Source organism: Phyllostomus discolor, chromosome 4 (genome assembly GCF_004126475.2).
Source record: "Phyllostomus discolor isolate MPI-MPIP mPhyDis1 chromosome 4, mPhyDis1.pri.v3, whole genome shotgun sequence".
Lineage (NCBI taxonomy): Eukaryota > Metazoa > Chordata > Mammalia > Chiroptera > Phyllostomidae > Phyllostomus > Phyllostomus discolor.
In genome coordinates, this window is record NC_040906.2 from 87,992,247 (window position 1) to 88,016,755 (window position 24,509).

At 50.1% G+C, this 24,509-nt stretch overlaps 1 protein-coding gene across 4 annotated transcripts in view; it reads left to right on the forward strand.

Annotated features, from left to right (window-relative positions):
• The window catches only part of TFCP2L1 (transcription factor CP2 like 1), a 63,125-nt gene that overhangs the window by 19,474 nt on the left and 19,142 nt on the right, over window positions 1–24,509 (forward strand). For 2 of the 4 annotated variants that reach the window (XR_004902660.1, XM_028533520.2), the window contains exons 3-11: window positions 8,284–8,360; window positions 8,873–8,978; window positions 9,629–9,735; window positions 10,792–10,944; window positions 14,009–14,119; window positions 16,521–16,612; window positions 19,332–19,386; window positions 19,474–19,567; window positions 23,684–23,774. Coding sequence is in view for 3 of the 4 variants with exons in the window: in XM_028533520.2 (XP_028389321.1) it covers window positions 8,284–8,360; window positions 8,873–8,978; window positions 9,629–9,735; window positions 10,792–10,944; window positions 14,009–14,119; window positions 16,521–16,612; window positions 19,332–19,386; window positions 19,474–19,567; window positions 23,684–23,774 (886 nt within the window). In the remaining variant the exon portion in view is untranslated. Of the gene's footprint in view, window positions 1–3,319; window positions 3,383–8,283; window positions 8,361–8,872; window positions 8,979–9,628; window positions 9,736–10,791; window positions 10,945–14,008; window positions 14,120–16,520; window positions 16,613–19,331; window positions 19,387–19,473; window positions 19,568–23,683; window positions 23,775–24,509 lie in introns of those variants that run through there. The other 2 variants (XM_036023597.1, XM_036023596.1) reach the window with 2 other exon arrangements.

A 24,509-nucleotide genomic window follows, 5' to 3' on the forward strand; every position in this document is an offset into this window, starting at 1 on the left:
CCTGCACTGGGTTCCGCTCACTGGGCAGAACCTCTCTGCGGGAGAGCCTGGTGGGCACAGCCCAGGGGAGGCAGGAGGGGGGGCCTGTGGGGGCAGTGCCTGCATCACAGCAGCCTGTCTGGCATCCCCCACCTCCCTACCCCCTGAAACCTTTGAGCCTCCCCACCCAAACCCCTTCTGATGGAGTCATCCCTACCTGGGTGTATGTCCCAGCCTAGCTGTTTCCTGGCTGTGTGACCTTGGGTGGCCTTGGGCAGCAGGCTCAGTCTGTGTGTGGAGCTGTTGTGAGGGTTGGAGCAAAGTTGTGCAGCACTGAGTACAGTCGCCTGTGACGGGCAGGCTCCATGCAGGAGGGAACATTTAACAGTCATTGTTTGGAAGTGGTAGTCATGACTGGCACTTGTTGGGTACCCATTACACACCGGGCTGCAGGACATTATCTCATTTAAGCCTCATGGCAGTTCTGCAAGGAACAGTTTGTAGATGTAGAGAGTGAGATGCAGAGAGGTGTGTGAACTTACCAGAACATGGAAGAGTTTGGCTCAACTCTGTGTGTCTGACCTGATCTCAGATCCTCCTTACCCTCTTGCCCTGGACCAGGCCACAGGCTGTGCTGAGTCTTCCCCACTACCTTGGCCACATCAATACTGCTCTGGGCCTTGGTTTCCTCACCTCTAAAATGGGCACAGTCTTATTGTACTTGTGGGTTCTCAGGGTGGTCTCCCAGAGAGATACTGGGTTGAAGGACCTCTTTATGTCTGACCGCATGAGGCATGACGTCATGTGTTTGCTGTTCTATTTATTAAATGAAGACTATTTTCCCCAAGACTATTTTCTCCTTTATGATGGGCTTTTGGGCCCCAGCCAGGCACTGTAGTAAAAATACCGATCATTGTCTTGGTGGGCATCTGTTACATGCTTGGAACAGGATGTGGCACTCCCCCCTTTTTGTTTTGTATTTTTTCAAATCTATGTATATATTCCTAGTTTTTAAAAAGCTGATGCTGAGGATGTATATAATTTAAAAGGGAAGTGCGCATAGGGATATGTATATAACATTTTAAAACAAAAGTGCAGTCACATTGTGTACATTGTCATTCAGCACTTTTCTGATGGGATAGTTAGGTCACAGGCTTTTTTATTTGCTATATTGATGGGTATTGTCTGGATGCCCAGTAGGTTGTGACATGGTATCTCTCACCTCCAGCATGTGTGACAGCCCATTTCCCCATCTTCAATCCCTGTGGGATGTTAGCAGTCTCTGAAAACGTTGGCAAGCTGAGAGAATTATTTGAATTTGACATTTCTTTGACCGTTGTGGAGGCTGAGCATCCTTCACACACTTCTTGGTTTGGCTGACTAGTTTCAGCTCTGTTATTTGCTTTAGGGGGTTTATATCAAGTTCTGCCACCATCAGTTTAAGTCTGTCACATGCCAATACTGTACAGGGGCTAGTATGTGTGCCCGTGAATGCACATGGGTGCAGATTGGTTTGGGTAAACTGGTAGCTGGTGTCAAGAGCTGCCAATCCGGTTGAGGAGCTGCAACTTAACCATCATGCCAGACAGCTGAGGGGCATAGTTGCAAGGTGCCCAAAGAAGTTGGGAGGAAGGAAGAGGTCCTCAGGAAGACTGAACATCCTGTGAAAATTCAAATAAAGTTTTATTGGAACGCAGCCATGCCCATTCACCCACATATTGTCTATGGTGGCTTTCTTGTTACAGAGGTAGAGTTGAGTAGTTGTGAAGAGACCTGTAACCCACAAGGCTGAGAATAGTTACTGCTGGCCCTTCACAGAGCAAGTTCGGTGATGCCAGGCGGAGAGATGTTGGATGTTGTGGGCTGCATGAAAGAAGAGAAGGAAGCAAAGGTTTATTGAGCACCTGCCTGGGCCAGGGACATTGTAGAGTGCTGAATGTGTGTATTTCATTTATTTTTCTTTGGAAAAGTTTTCTCTGCTATCCCTTATTCTCATTGTCCTTCTTCCCCCATTTCTATGTGGGTTGGAGGGGACGAAGGGCAAAAGGGTGGGTTGGGGAAGAGAGAAACTTCTAACCCTTTGGAATGGCTTCAGGACCCTTTGGTCAGGGCCCAGGTGGAGGCTGGGGCTCCCCACTGGGCCTGAGTGCAGCCAAGGAGCCCCCACCCCTTCCTGTGCGCTGAAGTTGGAGTGCTAAACTGGGCGGGGCTCCCAGGGCTCAGCAGGCCACTGCTGATGGGGGTGGAGAGGTGTGAGTACAGCCTGTGACCACCCTTCTTCCAACTCCTGCCATTCCAGGCATTGGGCTCCTCTGGGCTAGGCTGGTGGCCACCTGTGGAGGGCTAGTTTACATCACCAAGTGCTGACCCAGGGCTCCTCCCCTGCTTTAAAAGCCCTTAACAACTCCAAAGTAGAGGGTGGGGCCAGAGATATTAGAGAGAATTGTCTTGAAGGGTTTGAGGCTGTGGAAAGTCCACCACCAGCTGGAAGGGCCCCCTGCACTATCTATCAGTGCTGACAGATGTGGAGGTCCAGCCAAAGACCTCCTGTGTACCATCCATGCTGGATGCGCCTTCAGTTCTCCAACAACTGTCTGCATGGAAGTACCAATGTCGCCCACTTTTCGGAGACGTGGAAAATGATGCTCACAAATGGAGCCGTTTACCCAAGTGGTGGGAGCAGTGGTGAGCCCAAGCTCCAAACCTGGGTGCTAGGGGCATGTAGGAGAGCACTGCTTGTTGCGTATCTATATAAGTTTTACAATAACTGTTTATGGCATATGATTATGATTTCGTACTTGCAGGTGTGACATACACTTTAAAAATTAAATTTAAAAATTGAGTTGATTAGGCTCTTCAATGTTTCAGAATGATTTTAATTTCAGTAGCAAAATTGTAGGGTGGTATGTGAATGAGTGGGGTGAATACAGTACAGTAGTGTCTCAGGATGCCCTGTACCAGCACCTCACTGGCACACAGAGGGTAGTGGTGGGGGTGTATAGTGACTGCTGAGCAAGGAACCCAAGGGACCCTCCTTCTAAGGTGGGGTTGGGGAGTCAGAAACATAGCCTCAGTGCAATGCAGAACAGCAGCTGCTGGCTCCAGTGTTCTCCCAGTCATTCAGTGTGCACGATGGAAGTATTTGCATTTCAGACTGCCTGAATTCTACAGAGAATGAGGATGGAGAGTCATGCTCAGCACAGGGTTTTCAACCTCACCCAATTTGTTTCTAATTTTTAATTTTTTTCTAATCCTGTTACCTCTCCTCCTCCCCAGAAGCAGAACCAGCTTGTGAAATCCGTGTTGGTTTGCCTCTCAGTGTACATTCTCAAACTTTCACTGTTTGCCTTGTCAGCCGTGATGACGAACAGTATTGTTTTGTGTGTCTTCAAACTTTATACAGGTAGTTTGATATATATCACCATGTACTTTTTTTGTTTAATATTATGCTTCCGAGATTTCTCCATGTTTATGTGTGTCTCTAGAGTATTTAAGTGTCATGTACTAGTCCATTCTCAGTCAAATGATAGAATTCACATATCTAATTTTCTCTTGCTGGATCTGTAGGCTGTTGACATTTTTCCCTATAATCAGCAGTTTTTGCTGGTCTCCCAGTGCATATCAAATGCTTCTTTAGGATTTGCCTCTAGAGTTGGAATTAATCTATTATGTATGGTGTGAGGTAGGGATTTATTTTTCCAAATGAACAACCAGTCATCCTGCACTCTTGAAAAACTCTCTTTGTTTCTCACTGTCATAGATCAAGTTTCCAAGGATCGGAAAGTGTATCTGTGGGCTCTTTGTTCCTTTCCATCGGTCTGTTTGTCCTCATGCCAAAATTGACATGGTTTTGGTTACTGTAGCTTTTGGGGTATTTTAAAGGATTAGGAATGTGTGTTTTATGGAGACATATGTATCAGGAGGAAACAAATATGTACTTCTTGATTCAGAGAACTGAGGTCATGGGGCATGAGGATTTGACCTTAAAGGAAGGGGAGGGCTTAGAGGTCATGAAATAAAATGATTATCAAGAAATTCAGGGGGAATGAAATAGATAGACTCCTTGAATATTAGAACCAGAGGGGTCCTTTTGAAGACACTAGATGCTGTGTCTTCTAGTGTGAGTAGTTTGGCTTAGTGTTTAGTACGTGGAGGGAGAGAGACCCAGGTTTGATCTTCAATAAGATACTCAACCCCTCTGGATCTGAATTTCTCCATCTATAAAATGGGGTCAATAATGGCTTTCCTCCTGGATTGTGGAGAGCACTGAGTGCACTGTAGGGGTTTAGCAGTGTTCCCATGCAGGCTGGACGGCAGGTGACTGGTAGTCACTTATTACTCTGTTTCCTTGACTCTCAAACCAGCTTCCCATTCCCACCTCCCTTTCACAATGCTAAAATTAGAACAGGCATTACTATGGTTTGCTGTAGTGATTTGTTTTTTTTTCTTCTCTCAGATCACTGCTTAGAATGCAGGAAACAGTATTTTGTGGGCAAGAAAAGGGAGCCAGCATCTTTGAGGTCACCTGGCAGGCTGAGTTGGTCATCCTTGGAGTCACCTTTATTGTTAGTCCTAAAGGGAAGAAGGAAGGAGAAAAACACCATCTTCACTTGGGATGGCAAAGGTAGGGGTGCTTTAAATGCCATGAGACACTGTAGGCATACATTTCTTGCTGTGCAAATAACTAGCTTCCAGAAAGGAGAAGTTGAGGATTGTAGACCTGCAAATTCCCTCTGAGCAGCAAATGACACCCACCAGGTAGGATGTGGCAAAGACTGTGATAGGCTCTGGAAACATTTCGTTTCTGCTCCTGGCTCTGCCACTGACTAGCTGTGCGCATGTGCCCAAGTCTGGTAACCCCTCCAAGGCTCTGCTTCCTTCTCTCAGTGGGGCTCATCCTAAGTGTCCCCACTGATGTGTTCTGAGACCCAGGTGACTTAATACCTGTGCAGGCTTGGCCCCTGGATAAGCCCCCAGTGAGTAGGTGAAAGCTGTTATTGTTCCCCAGAGGCACACCTCTCCCCTCCTACCTCCTTGCTATAGCTTTACTTATGGGAACTCTCTTATCCATTTGTCCCTCACTGTCGATCCTGCCCACTCTTCAGATTCTATCTCTGATGTCATCTCTTTGCTCAAACCGTGTTTTTTACCGTCCCTCTTCCCCATTCCAGGTGAGTGTTGCCCATCTCTTAGAGGGATTTTTCAGATTCTGCTTTTTATTAGTGTTTTTCTTGTACTGTTTAATGCACCCCCAGAAAATTGCTAACCCTTTCAGGGCAGGAGTGTGTCTTTTGTAAACCCCCTGGCTGTAGCACAGAGCAGCACAGCAAAGAAGTTGAAGTCATATTCAAGCTTTTGCTGAGTACCTACTATGCATCAAACAGTACAGTGGTGAGCAGAACAGTCTGTGCCTTCACAGAGCCCACGTTTCACAGCCCCACCCATGCCCCAAGATGACCTGGCCAAAGCAGAGACATGCCTGTGTGCTTCAGGTTGGTTTAGGTTTCACGTTGCTCATCTGCTGGTATTTGACCTTGAACAGTGGCCTTCTGGATGGTGCTGTGCTGTGTGAGAATGGAGTTTGGGGAGACCAGTGTGCTGGCACTGAGGCAGGCATGGCAAAGGAGGCTGGCCGTCTGTCCTGCCTGAGGCCTGTGTCGTGCCGTGTTGCCGGGAGGAGCACTGGAGTACAAGAGCGGGGGTTGAGGAAGGGATAGTGCCAGGCTCAGGTCTCTGCTGCTGGTAAAGGAGGCTGTGACCAGGGTCTGAAGCCCCTCTTAATAAAGCTGCTCTGTTTGGAACAGCAGGTGCCTCCTGCTGGGCATAAGCTGAGCTTGCCCTGCAGAGCTCAGGGTCAGTATTAATTGGGCCCTGGAGCCAAGTAATGACCACTTGGGCCTTGGGCCTCAAGCCAGAGCCTGTTACTTTCTTCCTTGGGGAAGGTGGAGGACACTGGGAAAACCAGCTAGGGTGTGAGATGCTCCATTTTATGCTGCTGTCAAGGGGGTGCTGGCTCAGGAGCCTGGCAATGGGTGTCACAGTCTGGCTCTTTCAGAAAGTTAGAAGTGTTGGTTAGGTCAGCAAGACCCTTCTGTGAGTTGGTCTTCTGAACTGGCAGGTGGGCAGGACGACAGTTTGGGGTTGGCGCCACTGCCCTCTGACGTGATATTCCCAGGGCATTGCCCTGACCTGGGCCGTGGTGTGTTCATTAAGTGTCCCCCGGTCCTGTGTGATAGGCTGGTGAAAGCTGGGTGGAAGGCCCCACCGTCTTGAGAAGGAGGGAGTACCGAGTGGGCATTCCTGGGCCGGCCAGCGTCGTCGGCAGCCTAGTTGGGTGCGGGGTGGTGAGCTCCCTGGCACACAGCGCCCTGTCCGTCCTGCCAGCTCCGGGGCCTAGCAGTACACAGCCTTTGGCACATAGCTGTTGCTCAGCAAATGTTTGGAATGAATGATGGAGTTTCAGATTTTCTTGGCCATTCTGTTATTCATTGTGTGTATTAGTTTCCTGTGACTGCTTTATCAAATTACTGCGAACACGTTAACTTAAAACAATGGAAGTTTATTCTCCAACAGTTCTGGAGGCTAGAAGTTGGGAATTCGGCAGGCCGTGCTTCCTCTGGGGGCCTGAGGGGTGACTGGTCCTCGTCTCCTCCAGCCTTTGGTGGCTCCAGGTGGGCCTGGCTTGTGGCTGTATCACGAGAGTCTGCACTCCGACATTCACATGGCTCCTCTTCTTTGTGTCTCCTGTGTGTGGCTCTTACAAGGACACTTGTCACTGGACTCAGGGACACTTGAAGACAGTCCAGGATGCTTTCCTTATCTCATGATTTTTAACTTAATTGCATCTGCAAAGACTCTTTTTCCCCCAAATATTGGGTAACACGGGTTCTGGACATTAGGGTATGGACTTACCTGGGGGTGGGGGCACCATTCAGCCCACTATAAGGGGGTCCTAGGCGGTCTTAATAGTTTTATAATTGTTTCTCTTTTAGTTATTTTAAGATTATTAGCCACTGGGTTTGTGTTGTGACTACTTTGTTGTTCGATATATATATATCGAATATATATATTCATTCTAGATTTCACTTTTCCCCCATGATTTCAGGTTCAGAAAGTCTTTCCCTACTAAGTATCTGATAAGTAGTCATTCATGTTAAAATAAAACCTTGAAATTAACTTTTAAATGCAGTGGTAACTTGTTTTGATGTCTGCTGTGAGGTGAGGGTCTGCACTTTGGAAAAAATAGCTAATCTTTACATGTGGAAAAATTTAATAGACCTAGACACATACACACAAGCACAAAGAGAGGGGCACACCTGCTGAGCACAGGGCAGCCGGTGGAGTGTGGGCCTGGCCGAGGTCAGGCCCCGGTGCCGGCCCAGGAGCCTGGGCCTGGGTGTCAGGGCCTTGCTGTGCGGTTTTTGTCATTTCTTGGGAGTCTTTCATTGTTTAAAACATTTTTAAAAAACTGTGAATCAGATTTACCATACCAATTATTAAATCATTTATTCCATTATTTGTGAAACATCTTTTAGTAAGTTGTGATATGTGCTAGGGTGTATTAGAGTTGTGGTGAAATTTACGTAACTTGGGAAAAACAGACACCATTTGATACATGGTCTTTCCATCCGGAACCCTTGCGTGCTCCACTTACTCAGACTCTGCATTACCTTTCCAGTAAAATGTGTGTAGTTTATTCATAGATACTTCTTGTTTGTTATTGTAGATGAATCCTTTTTTTCATCTATATCCTTTAACCAGTTTGTTCTGATTATATGTCACCAAATAGAATCACCATACCCTTTCAAATACATGAAATTCTTTTAACTTGGGAAAATGCTTTTCATTCTGCAGTTAGAGACAATGTGTAACAGGCTCCTCTGTTCATTTCATTAAACCTGCCCTCAGGAAGTATGTGGTCAGTTTCATATGGATTTAAGTAGCTGTGCTCTTCATTCAGGTGTGTGGGGCATTCTTTATGAAGAAATAATATGAAGTTACATTCCATAAATTTAATGCTAGCTAACTATGTTTTGTCCGATTCTATTTCTTTAACAATTATAGGAAGTGCTGGTTCTCAAGGGTCCCGTGGTACGTTCCCCTGGCCCAAGCAGGCTGGGTGGGCAAACAGCACTGTCCAGGCCAGAGGGTGGTCGGAGCTGGACGTGGACTCCCTTCCCTGCTTTCCTCCTTGGCCGTGAGGCCTGGGTGGGCACTGAGGAGGTTGAGAAGGCCTCTAGCTGGGGGAGCCCCTAACTTGAAAACACTCAGAAATGAGAGATGTACCATTAACTCTCCTCCTAGGTCAGTCTTATGAAATTCGGCTGTTGGAGAATCGGAAGCTGGGAGACTTTCAAGATCTAAACACAAAGTACGTCAAGGTAAGCGTATGGGGCATTCCCTCTGCCCGGGGTTGGTTGGGGATGTGCTGTGGGGGTCCGGCGTGGCCTGGGGGCTCAGGAAAGGCTCTGGAGGGAAAGTAGGCTACCGTCCCCAGCAGCATGCTTTCTGAGGGAACAAGGACAGGTCGCAGTGCTGGGAGCCGGGGCCCTCGGCAGGGGACTAGGCTCTGTGCTTTAGCCTGCCTTTGCCACTTACTGAGCTTTTCTGAGCTTCTGTTTGCTCATCTGCACAGAAGGATTTATAAATCAGACATGTATGTAAAGCACTTAGTAATCATGGACAAAAGGACAGTCATCAATATTCTTGCTGTTAGTGTGATTGGGGTTCTGTGGAGCAGCACATGGGCTACGGAGCTGGGATGGCAGTTCCAGGAAGAGTGGCCTTGAGGGCAGGGGGTGTGCCCTGGCTCAGAAGGTACATACAGGTGGGTTCCTCTTGAGTCCCTCTTGGCAGCCACACCCAGCTGTCTCCTGCCTGCCTTCCCTCCCAGAGCATCATCCGCGTGGTTTTCCACGACCGTCGGCTGCAGTATACAGAGCACCAGCAGCTGGAGGGCTGGCGGTGGAGCCGGCCTGGAGACCGGATCCTGGACATTGGTGAGTCTCTCTGCTAAGATGAGCCCAAGATGCTCCCACACGTTGGGGTTCTTCCTGAACACCATCTGGACTGTGCAAGGCATCTTAGTGCACTCCTGCCTTGTGGGCAGCCCTGTGGCAGCTGGCAGGGGTGAACGTGCTACCAGGCCTGCTCTCAGAGTGTCCCCCTTTGGTGGGAAAGAAGGGCAGCTGGAAATCAAAGACCTGCTGTCAAGGAGTCCAGGGAAGGCTTCACAAAAGGATTATGCATTAAAGGATTTTGATACGTGATGAAGTAAGGATGGGCATCACAGGTGGGCAGTGGAAATGGCATCGTGGGGGCTCACGCAGTGGCCACAGTCCTTTATTTACAGCTGAGACCAAGAGGGTTTCAGAATTCAGAAGCTAGAATGACAGCAGGGTGTGGTTCACAGACCCATAGCATCGGGACAGGCCTTCCACAGGCACAGCAGTTTTCATGCAGCAAAATAAAATGGCGTAAAGACTAAGTAGCTTCATGGCAACTCAAGTCAGGCTTTCTGCCAGAGTTTTATGAAACTTAATGTCTGAACATTTGTCATTTCCAATGTGGTTAGAGAATTGGGCCCAGGAGGGGTGCCTCCTTCAAGCACTGGGAGTGACTGACAGTTGCACTCTGTGTGTGTGTGCAGATATTCCACTGTCTGTTGGTATCTTGGACCCCAGGGCCAGCCCAACCCAGCTGAACGCAGTCGAGTTTTTATGGGACCCTTCGAAGAGAGCCTCTGCGTTCATTCAGGTACGCAGGCCGAGGTCACCCTCCGTGGGAAGCCAGAGGTGGGGTTTTGTGAAGTTCCTCAGGATCAGCCCTGCGTGGACCTGCGGGGTTCCTGCCCTCTGTTGTGAGGAGGGAGGCTGAGGGGGGAGGAAGTGTGGAGTGTCGCATAATCAGAGCTAGTTGGTCTTGGGGTTGGGAAAGGACTAGAATGTTTTGGAATCCTGTGTGGGGTTCACTTATAAATATGTAGGCTTTTTGTAAGATAAAGTATTTCCTAGCATACATAATTTGAAGTTAAAATTTTTTCCATAATGGTTTCTGTTATTAAATTAATTATTTAATGGTCAAGTCCCTGGTATGGGTCCAGCCTTGGGGTAGATGTGGCAGAAGATGGAACTGGCTGAGGGTGTGGCCACAGGCCGTGCTCCAGGGCTCACCCTGCCTCTCTCCCTCTCTCGTGGCCCCTTTGTGAGCATCTTGTCAGTCAGATACTGAATATGTAGCCTTTACCTCAGTGCCCATTCATAATAATCACTCAGTAGAAGGTACTGATCTTTTTTTCATAAATACAGTATCTTTGTTGTATTTTAAAACTATCATTATCATATAATTGTATTATAGTAATATGTATTGTATTAACACAGTATTATAATAATAAGTGTACATCAAGTGCCTTCTGTGCAGCCAGAACTTAGAGAAACACGAAATGGCTCCAGCCTCATCCTCTGGCCTGGCCCAAGGGCCCTGGATGCCAGGCTGTGTGGCATGGAGCTGTGGCCCCATTCAGTCTTTAGCATATGCAAGGGAGGCCTCTGGGCGAGGAGTGAGGGTGGGGCCCTTGGGGTCAGTGGGCCTGGAGCAGTAGCAAGGACTTAGCTGGTCAGGCAGGGCCTCTGAAGTCAAGGGACAAAGGTGGGAGGGTGTGTCATTTGTGGACAGGTGAGGGGGAGACCATCTGCTCGACAGTGGGCAGCACTGGGGAGAGCAGGGTGGTTGGCAGGCAGGATGGAAGCCTCCCTGCGAAGAGGAGCCCGCCTTGCCCTCTCCTCACTGCCAGCCCCATGTTTCCCCTTACAGGTGCACTGTATCAGCACAGAGTTCACGCCAAGGAAGCACGGGGGCGAGAAGGGAGTGCCTTTTCGAGTGCAGATTGATACATTTAAGCAGAACGAGAATGGGGAGTACACCGAGCACCTGCACTCTGCCAGCTGCCAGATCAAGGTGTTCAAGGTAGGGTGGCCACACCATGCCCGCCGGCAGTCTGGGCGCTTGGGTGTGCCTTCGCTCCCCTACCTGCACAGTGACATATAAACGTTCCCACAGTTCCACGTGGAGGCCTGGCAGGGAGCTGGGCATCCCTGCAGCTGGGCTCTGCCTGTGCTCCTGCGTGTGCTGGCATGCTGGGCCCGCAGCTGTGGCACCCTCCTCAGCTTTCACCGTCACACATGTCAGTGCACATCTCTACTGTGTAAGAATGATTGGAGTTGCACATTTTAAAATTTTGTTTTCCTACCAAGAAAACAATTGGGCTTTCCTCACAAGGAAAGACAGGGACTGTGCCATTTATTTCTCTAGCACCTTCTGTGGAGCCTGGTGCACAGTGAGCACTTACTTGGCAGTGATGTGAAGAACATGCCAATCCCAGCAGCTGTAGCAGAAACAGAGCCAGAGCAGATGGGTCTGCACGTAGGAGACTGCCCAGCCGGGCTGCCGGCTCATCCACGCTCGTGGATCTGGTGCCATGGCCATGGGCACAGGATTCCAGGTCTGGCTGGGCTTCCAGTGATGCCACCTGCATGGGAGGGCAAGGTGTGGCAGAAGTGCGGGTTTGTCTTTCCTGCCAGAGAGGCAGCCCCCTTCAGAAACCTGCTTGAGGCTTTGAAAGCCTTGAAGTCGACCTCTACAGGAAGCTAAGCTTCCCCCTCTCTGTCTTCAGTTGCTGCTGCAACAAATTACCATGTGTTTAGTGGCTCAAAACTATGTACATTTATTGTCTTTCAGTGATGGAGCTCAGAAGTCTGATATGGATCTCCCTGGGCTAATGTCAAGGTGTTAGCAGGCTGCATTACTCCTGGAGGCTCTGGGGGAGAAGCCTTCCTGGCCTTTCTGGCTCCTGGGCCTCTGTATTCCTTGGCCCTAGGCCCCTCCCCCATCTCCAGAGCCATCAAGAGGGGGCTAGTTCTCACACTGTGTCACTCTGACTTCCTGTTCTCCCTCTCTCCCACATTTAATGGTCCTGTGATTACATTGGGCACCCCTTGGGATGATCTCAGATCATCTTCCTATTGTAATCTCACACTGTTAGCAATCTCAATTCCATGCAAGTGTACCCCTTCTGACATACTTACAGGTCCTGGGGATTAGGACGAGTTCTCAGCCGATCATGGTGCAGTGGGCATTGTAGCCTCAGGTCTTACTGCCTGCTCCACAGGCTCGTGTTCTGGTTCACCATGGGCATCTGCACTAGAGCACTGCCGGTGGTCTTTCCCTGGGCTCTAGTCACACCTCTGTCCCTTTGTATACACACGACATCCACCCTCAGATGGCGGTTAATGTCCTCGTCCAGGGGCGTCCAGTGTAATCCATGGCTCTGGCAGTGTGTGCTCTGCAGTTGAGACTATGCTGGGCAGTAAGAGAGAGGAATGGGGTGGCGCCTCTCTGCCCATGGAGCGCCCAGTCCTTCCCATGGTCCCTACTCACTCCCCTTTCTGCACCTCAAGGCAGAGAAGCTCAGCTGTGAGGGTCCTGCCCACCAGGCTCCTTGACCATGCATCAGGTATGATTTCAGAAACTGGGCCAGGAGCTGCCATGTCTGAGTGACTCAGGAACAGTCTTGACCTCTCCTGTAGGGGAGTATCACCAAAAACTGGCTCCTCAGAATGCCTGAGGAGGCACAGCACCTATCCACCTGTGCCCATTCACAGAAGCAGTTCAAACAGGTGTTTACAAGTGCCAGGAGGGGTCCAACCAAACCTTCCACCACTCACCCACTCCTGGTCACCTCAGTTCCTGTGAAGCCCCCAGCTTCTTGGAATCATGCCCTGAGGCTCTGTGTGGGGTAACAAGGCATCTGAAAGGGAAGACAGGGTCCCTTTCTGACCGGCCAGCTCCCTGTGGGTGTCACTGGGGCTGAGTGCCATTCCCCCCAACACAGGCTCAGCCTGCAGTAATGCCACCTTGCTTTGTGTCTTCTGGACGTCTTCTCGGGAACTGGTACATGGAGATGGAGCGGGTGATAGGTGCTCGGCGGCCACATTCCCAGCTCTCCCACTGAACACTGAATCTGCCATTTATGTCCCCGTGTGACCCTCCTGCAAACCCACCTCTCTTCAGCATAGGGAATACTCTGAGCATTGTTCCCTAAAATCCCTTGGGCTGGGAGCCAAAAGCTGTACCTGAGGAAGGTGCACACAGGATGAAAATCCTCGAAGGTACCATTCAGCTTGGGAATGACTTTTGTTTACTGAGTGCCCACTGTGCGTGGTACGCTGTGCACATAGTAACTGCCCTGCCCTGGGCTGCCAGGGGTCTTGGTGGCTGACCTCACTAAGCCCACTGTGAATACCTAGGAGGTGAGTCCCGAAGGTCCTTGTCAGCCAGCCTGCTGGGGCCAGCCCGGTGGTGGCGCGTACCTGGGCTCTTCACATCAGGACTTTCGACCTGGTCAGCACTTGCTTCCTCTCCAGTCTTAATGGAACACTTGAGCCTCGGTGTTCTCACCTGTAAATGGGGGGAATAACAGTACCTGTGAGGTGTGGACACCAGTGAGTTCCTCAGGCTTACTGGCACCCAGGACAGGCTCTCTTAGGGCAGAGGCCTCACCCTGCATGTGGAGTGTGAACCTCGAGTGGCAGGAGCCCTAGGGCTGGGCATGGAGGCCTTCGTGACATGTCTGGGAACTCCCAGCCTGAACAGGCAGGCCAGACCCTGACCAGCAGCCCCTAACTATTTCTTTTCCCTTCATTCTCCATAGGTGACCCTAGGAGTGCGTTTGGATTTGTCGTGACTCCTAAGGGTTCCCTTCTATGAGCAAGTGGCCATTGGTAAAGATCTTTTCCAGGCATTTCCCCATGAGCAGCCTAGTGGCAGGACCCCTGCCTTAAAGAAGGGAAGGGCTCCAGGAAGGAGGACTGTGTATCTGATGTCTGGGAAGTGAGAGAGATGCTGTCCTGTTTGCAAGAGCCTGCCTGGGCTCTTGCAGGCTTTGGGGGCCACTGCTCAGCCCTGTATCTTTCCTTGATAGTCATATCTGCCCGTTTTTCACTAATTGGAACACTGTGCTTTGCATTTGTAGCCAAAGGGAGCAGACCGGAAACAAAAGACCGACCGGGAGAAGATGGAGAAGAGAACTGCCCAAGAGAAGGAGAAGTACCAGCCGTCCTATGAAACCACCATTCTCACTGAGGTGAGCCGGCCAGGGTGCTGTCGGATTAGATTCTTGGGAGATTGCCCGCTTGGGTGAATGCTTCCTTTGAGAGCACCCATTAAACTGTGGTGTGCTCTTGGGTGTGGAGCTGTGTTCCTCTGATAAGGCCCAGTGGTCAGGAAGGCCTTTCAGAGATAACTGCTAGCTCTCTGCTGCCATTTGCACTTTTCAAAATTGGCATTTTTTAAAAGAATAGGTAATAGGTCCAAAATTCAAAAGGTAGAAGAGAATGTACGTTAGAAAATATCTCTCCCAGTACTTTTCCAGCCTCATGGTCTCCCTCCCCAGGGCAGCCAGCATCTCTGGTTCCTCCCGTATCTGACCTGACTTCCTCTGCCACTGAATCCAACTGGCCCACGTTCTCACACCAACAGCACACACAGACATACTGTTCTGTAACTTGCTTTTATTATTTAATAGCATATCTTGATATCTCTTCCCTATCTGTTCATAACGAGCTTTCTAGTTCCTTATCCAGCTACGTTGCCTTTATCATGTGGTGGACATTTGGTTGTTTCCAGCTCTTGGCTTCTCAGACAGGTGTGGGAGAAGTTCTGCACATGGGCAACAGGTCTGTGGGCTTCCATTCTCGGAGTGGGATTGCCGGTCACAGGGTGTGAGCGCTTGCTGTTTTGTTGTTTGGGTGGCTATCAGAACACATTTTCTTTTAACCCTGACGCTAGTCCCAAACTGCCCCAAATCCTTCTGTTCAGAGTACTCTGAGATGCTCACTGTCTCAGACCTGCTCTCCTGTCACAGGTTGCTGCTGCCACCAGCGTTTTCTTACTGTGCCCTGTCTCTTTTTTTAAACAGTGTCCCTTGCGGCGTTCTGCCATCAGGCGAGCTCATACATGTTGGTGTGTGTTCACCGAATAACTTGACTTACTCAGAAGGCCCCCTGCAGATCTGTAGGGCTCAGCAGGGCCATGCTGGGGTTAGGGTGGTGTTACAGGACAGGCCAGGCACAGAGTGTCCCAGAGGACAGTGGCCTGGTCCTGTCTGACAGGCTGTGTGTGGGCGTGCGTGTGCACCTGTAGTAAGCCATGTGCAGAAGAGTATTTGCAATAGGCAGTGTGGAATCTAATTTTGTGGCAGAGACAGATGTGTACAGGTGTTTTATCTGAGGGTAAGAGTGGCCAGAGAATCCTGTCCCCACCCCACCCCCAACCCAGTGCTAGATCAGAGCTCAGACCAGGGGGTGTTTTCCCAGGTCTAGATCCTGCTTGTGCTGCTTGTGATCCCCGCCTCCTGCCCATTGCCCTCCATGCTCTCCTGGTCCTTCCCAGGCCGAGCCTCACTCAGCCTGTCTACCCTGGCTCTTCCATAACTCCCTCAGTGGAAGACAGGTGTGTGTGCTCACACAAGGGCCGTCCAGGCACAATCACTGTGTGGCATGGTTGGTTGAATCGCCTGCCTGGCCCATGACCTCCTGAGGTGATGGCTCCCCTTGTATTGCCCATCAACTCTGTTCTTCTGGATTTTACACCAACAGATTCCAGCCCACACTCATGCCAGAGGTAAACATTTACCAGCCCCATGTTTGGTGGGCAACAGACAGTAGATCTTTAGGAATGCTCTCTGTGGGCCCTCTCTGAAGACGTGCCATCACAGGGAAGGCAGGAAGTGAGCGCTGTGTCCCCTGGCCTCCCATCAGGCCAAGCCTGTGTCTGCTTGCTTTGGGGTACTCTCACATGCACTCGTCTTCGGCATTTGCACAGAAAGTCCTTTGAAGTTGAGGATGACATCTTCTTGTCCTGTGCCTCCCTTAGCTCATAGAGGATGCCTGCAATGTCCTGAGTGCTCACTGGACTGTGTTGCAGAGGGGCTGCTCTTGGTGGATGTGAAAGGTCATCAGCATGTTCTTTTTCAAAATAGCTCAGGTTTTAATACTGGCCTTTACTGATGATTTTTTGTTTGGGTATTGTCTGTGGTCCCCTGCTCCCTACTTCATACATTTACACCCATTTTTCTGCACCAGGAAAACCTGCTTGTGGGCAGCTTCTCCATTCTGTTTTTCTCTCTGTTTTCTTGTGGGCCCAGGAATCATGTGACTGATGATGTTTCCCTCTTTGGTGTGACTACTAGGAAGCTCACAGACACTGTCACACTTAGCTTGCTCTGCAGATGGCCTGTTGAGCGTTTAGTCTCTGCTGCTGTATTTGATTCTTTGGTGTGGCCCTAGTAACCCACCTGTCCTGGTTTGTGTGGCCATTGGGTAAATGCAGGTTAAGTGGGGAAGGGATAGCAGCTTTCCATGTCAGCTTTGGTGGATGCTTGCTTGGGTGATCCCTCAGCACTGGGGATCAGCACCTCAGCAGGTCCAGCTCCTTCGAGGGCCACTGTCCTCAGGTCACTGCTGCTCTGTGCTCTCTTCCCACAGTGTTCTCCGTGGCCCGACATGGCTTACCAGGTAAACAGCGCCCCATCCCCAAGCTACAACGGCTCTCCAAATAGCTTCGGCCTTGGCGAAGGGTATGTGTGACCTTTTCCATGTGGACTCTGGAATGATGATGGGTTTGGGCTCCTTTCCTGGTCTTCCTCTCTGAGTCTTCTCTCCTTTTGTAGCCTGGCATTGATTCAGGTTTCAGGGCAGCTAACTGGTGTTGCATTCACAACTGTTTTTATCCTTTTTATCATTTTGTGTGTTCAAACACACTTCTATAAACGTTGTCTGGTAGGGCAGCAGCTGAGAACCCACCCTAACCTCCTCCTCCAATAAAGGCAGAAGTTGGCCTACTGGGCACTGGGTCGGTGTTGTGAGATGGCCTGTAGGCACCCCTATGCAGAGTGACCTGCCTCCTAGGCAGTGTGGCCTGGGGAGGCAATTGCTTGGGTAGAAAGTGGCTGCACAGGCCTTCTTGGGTATTTGTACAGCCCTTGTGCACACTCACCGGGTATCATGGGTCAGCTCAGGATCCTCTCTCCTGGGTTTCAGAGCTTGAAACCCAGAAGAGGCCCCCCTGCCAATCACCTAGCCCTGCGGCTGCACTGACTATCCTGACTCCAAGGTGACAGAGTGCTGAGCTGGTGGGCAGCTACCCTGCTTGTCCCAGGCTGCAGGGCCTGTAGCATCACTATGGCATCTCTTCATGTCCTGCTCACGGGGGCGGGGAGGCAGCGAGAATGCTGAGCAGGTTTAACAGACGAGTGAGCGGGCTCGTCGAAGCCTGTGCTTGGCAGGCAGAGAACTCAGCTAATGGGAAAGCAAGACATGCACTTGATTTACTGGGTGTCACCCTGAGAGGCAGGTGACAGCAGAGGTGTACATTTAAATTCAGGCAGACCTAGCCATAGGTCTGCACCTTCGGGGGGATAAGGTCCTTAGCCATCCTCAGCCTCAGTTTCCCCGCTGTAAAGGGTGTAAGAATTTCCTGCAGGGCCAGTGGGATGTGTACAAAGTACCTGGCATCCTGTGGACACCTGAGGAAGTGCAGGTGTTGTACCTATGACTGGTCTAAGGGCCATCCCTGTGAGGGTCCTCTTGTTTCTCATTGTGGCAAAACAGACGTAATATAAAACTTGCCGTTGAAACATTTTAAGAGCATAGTTCAGTGACACGAAGTAGTTCAGATTGTAGCATTGTTACAGAACAGATCCAAGGCGGGGTACGATGTACTATTACCGAAACCCCCCGACTAGGTTCGCTGTGCCTGCTGCTACAGATTTGTGCAAAGGAAAGGAAATGTTTATTTAAAGCTATACAGACTTAAAGTAGTGACCCAATGTCTTTATTAAAATACTAAAGTCCTTTAGGATACCCACAAATTCACACAGTCCTTCCTTCTCCCTCTGCCCTAATCTGGGGTACCGTATCTCAGGAAAAGAAGCAGAAATCCACAGTTCAGGCTCCCGGCACCATCAGCTGTGTCACCACCACGATCTCCAGTTAATCCAAAGCCATGTGGCACCTTCTCATGGCCCACCAGCTCCTTTCACCCCTTTTCTTCCAGGCAAAGTCTCTCCTGCTTCCTAAGCCATGTGGCAAAGGGGAGCACCCCAAAACCATGCAGTCCTCACTCTCGCCAAAGCTGTGGGGGTCCCCACTCTGCCAAAGCTGCATCTGGGTTTAAATCCCTGTGCCAATCTTCCTCTGCATCCACATTTCCAACTCCTACAATAGGTTACACCTGCCAGCATTCCCGTATCCTTCCAGCTTTACTGGGCTGCCATAGTGGGTCTTGGACAGGTGTGGCCCCATAACATGGAGCCAATCATCTCCAATCTCTCACGCAGGTGCTATAACCAGGGGGAGTTGCCTCCCAGTTACATCTTGGGTGGAAGTCACTTCCATCCCCCTGGCTCAAAGCATGGCCACAGCTATTTAACATATCTATGAACCCAGTTAAAGATTATAGATATGTTAAATGACCATGCCAGAGGTTAGCAGCAAAGCTGTGGCTGTACAAAATAGCTCTGCATGTTCCTGCTCCATGTGTCCCTTCTCCCAACTCACACCTGTGGGGGGAAGGGGTGAGGATATCCTATATATCTTTCTAATATTTCCTGGACACCTTGAGTTCTGGACCCCATTACAAATCCCTATTTGGGGGCCCCCTCTGGGCTGCACCCTGTTACACTATCACCAATGTTCATGCGGGAGGCCATCTTAAATACATCTTTCTCTCAATTTAAATCCAGGTGCTCAGGTCTGTGCCTCCCTTGAGTCCACCCCTGATGAGGGTCAGAGGGGAAATACCATGAGGATGTTTTTCTCACAGATGACATCAAGCTGGGGGTGCTTGTTCACTGCACAGTGATTCCCCTGGTGCAGGGGGGGCCTCCTGTGCCCTCTCCTGCCACCGTGGAGTGCAGTGCTCAGCAGCCCCTTTGTTTGGCTGCTGCTGCCGGCACCGGCACCGAGTCACTGTGGACACTGCCTCTCCTCAGGCGGAGGCTGGGCTGGGAACTGTGAAACTGTGAGGGGGAGGAAATTCTGACCGAAAGGAGCCCTGAGCCTGGGGTGGGGTGCTCATTGCTGGCTGGGACAGCACGGTTCATTTGTCCACACCAAAGAGCTCATTAGGGATTGGATGGTGGCTCCTGCCTGCATTCCTCTGACTCAGGGGAATTCCCACTCAAAAAAAGCCTCTGAGCTGAGGGGAGTAGGAACAGCCGGCAGGGGAGGAGACCCTCATAAGCCCCGTTGGTGCTCGTTCTCATTGCTCTCATCACCTGTTCTCCTTCTTTTCAGGAACAGCTCACCAACCCACTCCCACCCAGTGGAGGCCCTGCCCATGGGCAGTGATGTAAGTGTCTGTGTGGGCGCTCAGGCTGCCTATCCCGTGGAGCAGACCCTGAGCAGTCATCTCAAGGCCCCCTCTCTCTGTCTGCAGCACCTGCTCCCGTCAGCCTCCATCCAGGACACCCAGCAGTGGCTCCACCGCAACAGGTTCTCACAGTTCTGCCGGCTGTTCGCCAGCTTCTCAGGTGAGCATCTCCAGACCCACAGGGATCTTGCAAACACCAACAAGGCCACTTAACCTTCCAGGACTTGCTTGCCCTTGGTGCCTGTGGGGCTGTGGTTTTGGCCTGGGGACCCCGAGTAGTGGGAGTCGCTCACTCACGCTTGCTGACCTGTGCCAAGTGCTAAGAATTGGGGTCCGGTCCCTAGAACTTTCCGATCAAGTGTGGCTCTAAGGCAGGATCATCTGGGCACCTTTATCAAGATCCCTGTCACCTGCAGGGTGGGCTCTTGTCTGCCTGGGTAGGGCCCTTCAGCCAAGCAGGCCACAGTACATGCTCACAAGCCTCCCTGGCATTTGTCCTACCAAAATGCTGCTCATCACATGGTGTCCAGGGCCACAGCCTGGAAGATGGAGGTGAAGCCACTCGTGAGAAGGGAAGGCTGGTTCTTCCTTCTTTAAAAGGTTTTTGAAGCCCTTACTTTGGGTCCATCAGGCAGAAGCCCTGTGCTCGGGGCTCTGGGGTTAAAAGGATAAACTGAGCATGGAGCCTTGCTGCCAAACAGAGTCAGTTCAGAGAGACAGGGACCAAACAAGAAGGGTGGCTCTGTGGGGCATCTCTGGCAGCGGGAGGAAAGCACCCAGTTCTCTTTCAGCTCAGCTTTTCCAAGAACTTCCTTTGTGTCAGGGGGAGGGACAGGAGATCCATGTAGGGACCCTGTCCTCAAGGAGCCTTCAGCTTTGAGTCAGCATAGACACATAAACCAGGCATTTCAATAGAGTATGATCCATCTGTGACAGAAGGGCTCAGAGAGGCACCTGACTTACCCTGGGTGGAGGGATGAGGGAGGGCTGGCTGTGGTCTTGAATAGGGTGGTCAGCAGAGGCCTTACTGAGATGCAATAAGCTGAAACAAGGCAGGAGAGTGGGCCAAGTGGGCACTGGAGGACCAGGGTGGAGGAATTCGCTTTCCAAGGAGTGCGAAAGAGCAAAGGCTGCAAGAGGACACCTGCCTGGTGTGGTCATGGAGCAGAGGACCCAGGTGATTGGGGCTGAGTGGACTGGGGCAGGAGGAGCACAGAGAGGACTGAGGGGCCCTGGTGGAAGGGGACAATGGAAGGGCTTTTTTAAAAAATATATTTTATTGATTATGCTATTACAGTTGTCCCATTCCCCCCTCTTCACTCTCCTCCACCCAGCTCACCCTCTCCCACCCACATTCCCCCCCTTTAGTTCATGTCCATGTGTCATAAGTTCTTTAGCTTCTACATTTCCCATACTATTCTTGCCTTCCCCCTGTCTGTTTTCTACCTACCTTCTATGCTACTTATTCTCTGTACCTTTTCCCCCTCTCTCCTCCTCCCACTCCCCTGTTGGCAACCCTCCATGTAATCTCCCTTTCTGTGGTTCTGCTCCTGTTCTAGTTGTTTGCTTAGTTTGTTTTTGTTTTAGGTGTGGTTGTTAATAATTGTGAGTTTGCTGTCATTTTACTATACATGTTTTTTATCTTCTTTTTCTTAGATAAGTCCCTTTAACATTTCATATGATAAGAGCTTGGTGATGATGAACTCCTTTAACTTGACCTTATCTGAGAAGCGCTTTATCTGCCCTCCCATTCTAAATGAAAGCTTTGCTGGATGGAGCAATCTGGGCTGTAGGTCCTTGCCTTTCCTGACTTGGGATACTTCTTTCCAGCCCTTTCTTGCCTGTAAGATCTCTTTGGAGAAATCAGCTGACAGTCTGATGGGAGCTCCTTTGTAGGTTACTGTCCCCTTATCTCTTGCTGCTTCTAGGATTCTCTCCTTCATTTTTACCTTGGCTAATGTAATTATGATGTGCCTTGGTGTGTTTCTCCTTGGCAACTTCTTTGAGACTCTCTGAGCTTCCTGGACTTCCTGGAAGTCTATTTCCTTTGCCATATTTGGGAAGTTCTCCTTTATTATTTGTTCAAATAACTTTTCCACTTGTTGCTCTTCCTCTTCCCCTTCTGGTACCTCTGTAATTCGGATGTTAGAATGTTTAAAGATGTCCTGGAGGTTCCTAAGCTTCCCCTGATTTTTTTTGAATTCATATTTCTCCATTCTTTTCTGTTTGGTTGTTTCTTTCTTCCTCCTGGTCCAATCCACTGATTAGAGTCCCAGTTTCCTTCCCATCACTATTGGTTCCCTGTGCATTTTCCTTCATTTCACTTATCGTAGCCTTCATTTTTTTCATCTAATTTGTGACCAAAATCAACCGATTCTGTGAGCATCCTGATCACCAGTGCTTTGCACTGTGCATCTGATAGGTTGGCTATCTCTTGGTTGCTTAAAAGTATTGGATCTGTGGCTTTGATTTGTTCTTCCATTTGAGCCTTTTTTTTTTTTTTTTTGGTCTGGTCGCGCCTGTCATGTAGTGAGGGGTGGAGCCTTAGGTGTTCACCAGGACATGGCACCCCAGTTGCTGGGTTGTGACATTGTATGTGGGGGAGGGGTCCAAGAGGAAACAATGGAACTTGCTCCTCTCTCTTCTGGATTTCAGTCCCTTCTGCCTTTTCCCTCAAGCTAACTGGGCCTTTCTGGTGCTAATTCTCGTGTGGGTGGGCTTGTGTATGTTCTAGGACCCTGTGGTCTCTCCAACAACCTCTCCTGTGAGGCTAGGAGTCTCTCCCGGCACCTCAACTCCCGCAGGTGTTTTCAGTCAGTATCCCAAGGCTCTTTTTCCCGGGGCTGGTACCCTGGGTTGCATGGTCTGTCTCACTGTCCAATTTTGCCTGGTTCAACTGCACTCAAATGTGGCCCAGACAGCCAGGCACCTTGTTTTCAGTGCCTCACTTCACAGTCGCTGCCTCGCTGGGTCTGCCAGCCACCTGTGCACTTGGGATGCCTTACGCACCTGGGATGCGTTAGGCATTCGGTGCCACTGCTTTTTGTGTTGCTACCCCTCTCTGCCCAGCTGCCTGACTCCGCCCCTCCTACCGGTCTGGATGAATGTGTATATTTTAACTCCTTGGTTGTCCGACTTCCATACAGTTCAATTTTTCTGTCAGATCTGGTTGTTATCTTGTTTCTAAATTGTTGCTGACCTTATTTTGGTTGTGCGAGGAGGCACAGTGTGTCTAATTATGCCTCCATCTTGGCCGGAAGTCCAGGACTTTGGCCTTTACTCCCAATGGAAAGGGAGCCATTGTGCCTATGGAATTGTACCTGAAATGGTGTATTAACTGTGGCAGGAGAAAAGGGATGGGATTTGTGGCTCTAGGCCACATAGCTATTGGCAGGGTTTTAGCAGAAGGCTGATATCCTGTGTGTACCTTTGGGGAGTCCCAGTGGTCACAGGCTTTAGGGGACTCCTTGGCCTTTGAGGAGGGGACTGCATTCACATCCAAGGATGTGAATATAAGCTCTCTATGTGTTCATAGAGAGCTATCATGTTCATGATAGCCTGACTAGAAGCCCCCCTGATGCCCATCAGCAGAGAGTGGCTATGTGAATTGTGGCATATTCATGCAATAAATAACATCTAATAATGGGCATGAAGGGCCTATAACTACATACAATAGCTGTAAGCCCTTAAAGAGCTTAGAGGGTGGGAGCCAGACATAAAAGGTTATATATACCATTTAATTCCATTTACATAAATTTCAAAAAAAAACAAGCAAAACTTGTCTATTCTGTAGGAAGTCAGGACAGTGGTTCCCCAGAGGCTGGAACAAGGGGCCAGTGGGATGCTGGGAATGTTCTGCCCTGATCTGTGTTCTGGGTGCATGGGTGTGTTCAAAATGACTGCAGCCAGTGAGCTGTGTACTCTGCACGCAGGCAAGTGTACAAGTGACCGATGCCACATGCCCATAGAGGTACACATACATTATATGTCAATAATACAAAATACAGAGGGAGGGGTGAGCAGGCACAGGCTTCTGTAAACACTTGTGTGTGCTACTGTGTTTTGTGAATGTCAGTCATTTAGCTCCTGACATCTTTGGGGCTGTGATCTGATGTTGTTTGACTCTTTGTTGCTTCTCTCTCCATGGAATGACTGATTCCCCCTGAGGGTGAGCCTGTCCCCTGTCCCCTAACCCCTGTGCAGGGTCTGCAGGTGCTTGGTGATGGAGCCTTTTCTTTGTGTCCCACTTAATGGTCAGTCCCATTTACCTGCCTAGGTGCTGACTTGCTGAAGATGTCTCGAGATGATTTGGTCCAGATCTGCGGCCCTGCAGATGGAATCCGGCTTTTCAATGCCATCAAAGGCAGGTGAGCGTTAATTTCCAAGTGGAGGCAGGGTGTGGCAGGAAGCTGACCATGGGCCCCCTGGGGCAAGTGCAGGAGGAGAGGTGGTGAGAGGGACACAGGCTGGGCTGCAGTATGAGAGTGAGCGGCTGTGACTGATGCAGGCTGCTACAGCACAGCCTACCTGAAGGGCACTCCCTCTTCTTGCTTTGCCGCAAGCCTTGGCCTCTGGATCTCAGCCCTTCAGCCACAGGTTGTCAGATGCTGGCTTCAAGCTGCCTGCTCCTGGAGGGAAGCCGTGGGCTGGTGAGGCCACTCAGCCCCATGCAGTGGTTTTTCGGGAGGACTGCGGAGCAGTGCTGTGTCCTGATGGAACTCCCTACCACGATGGGAATGTTCTGTGGGGCACACATGGCTGGGGAGCACTTGCTCTGAGGCTCCTGTGACTGATAAACTGAGTTTTAAATTTTAACTAATGAATTTAAATTCTAATAAGTACACATGAACAGTACAGCTTTAGAGTTAATGAGAGCCTGGGTTTGAATCCCAGATCTGCCTTATAGGAGCTTTGGAACTGGGCAAAAGCTCTTAACCCCCACGAGCCTCATTTTCTCATCAGTAGAGTGAGTATGGAGGTCCTTGCTTTATCCTCACATCACCCTTGTAGGTGATGTGAGGATAAAACAAGTTATGCATGTAAAGTTCTAGAATGTTGCCTGGTGCAGAGTAAACCAGAGAAAGTATTTGCTTTTATGACCC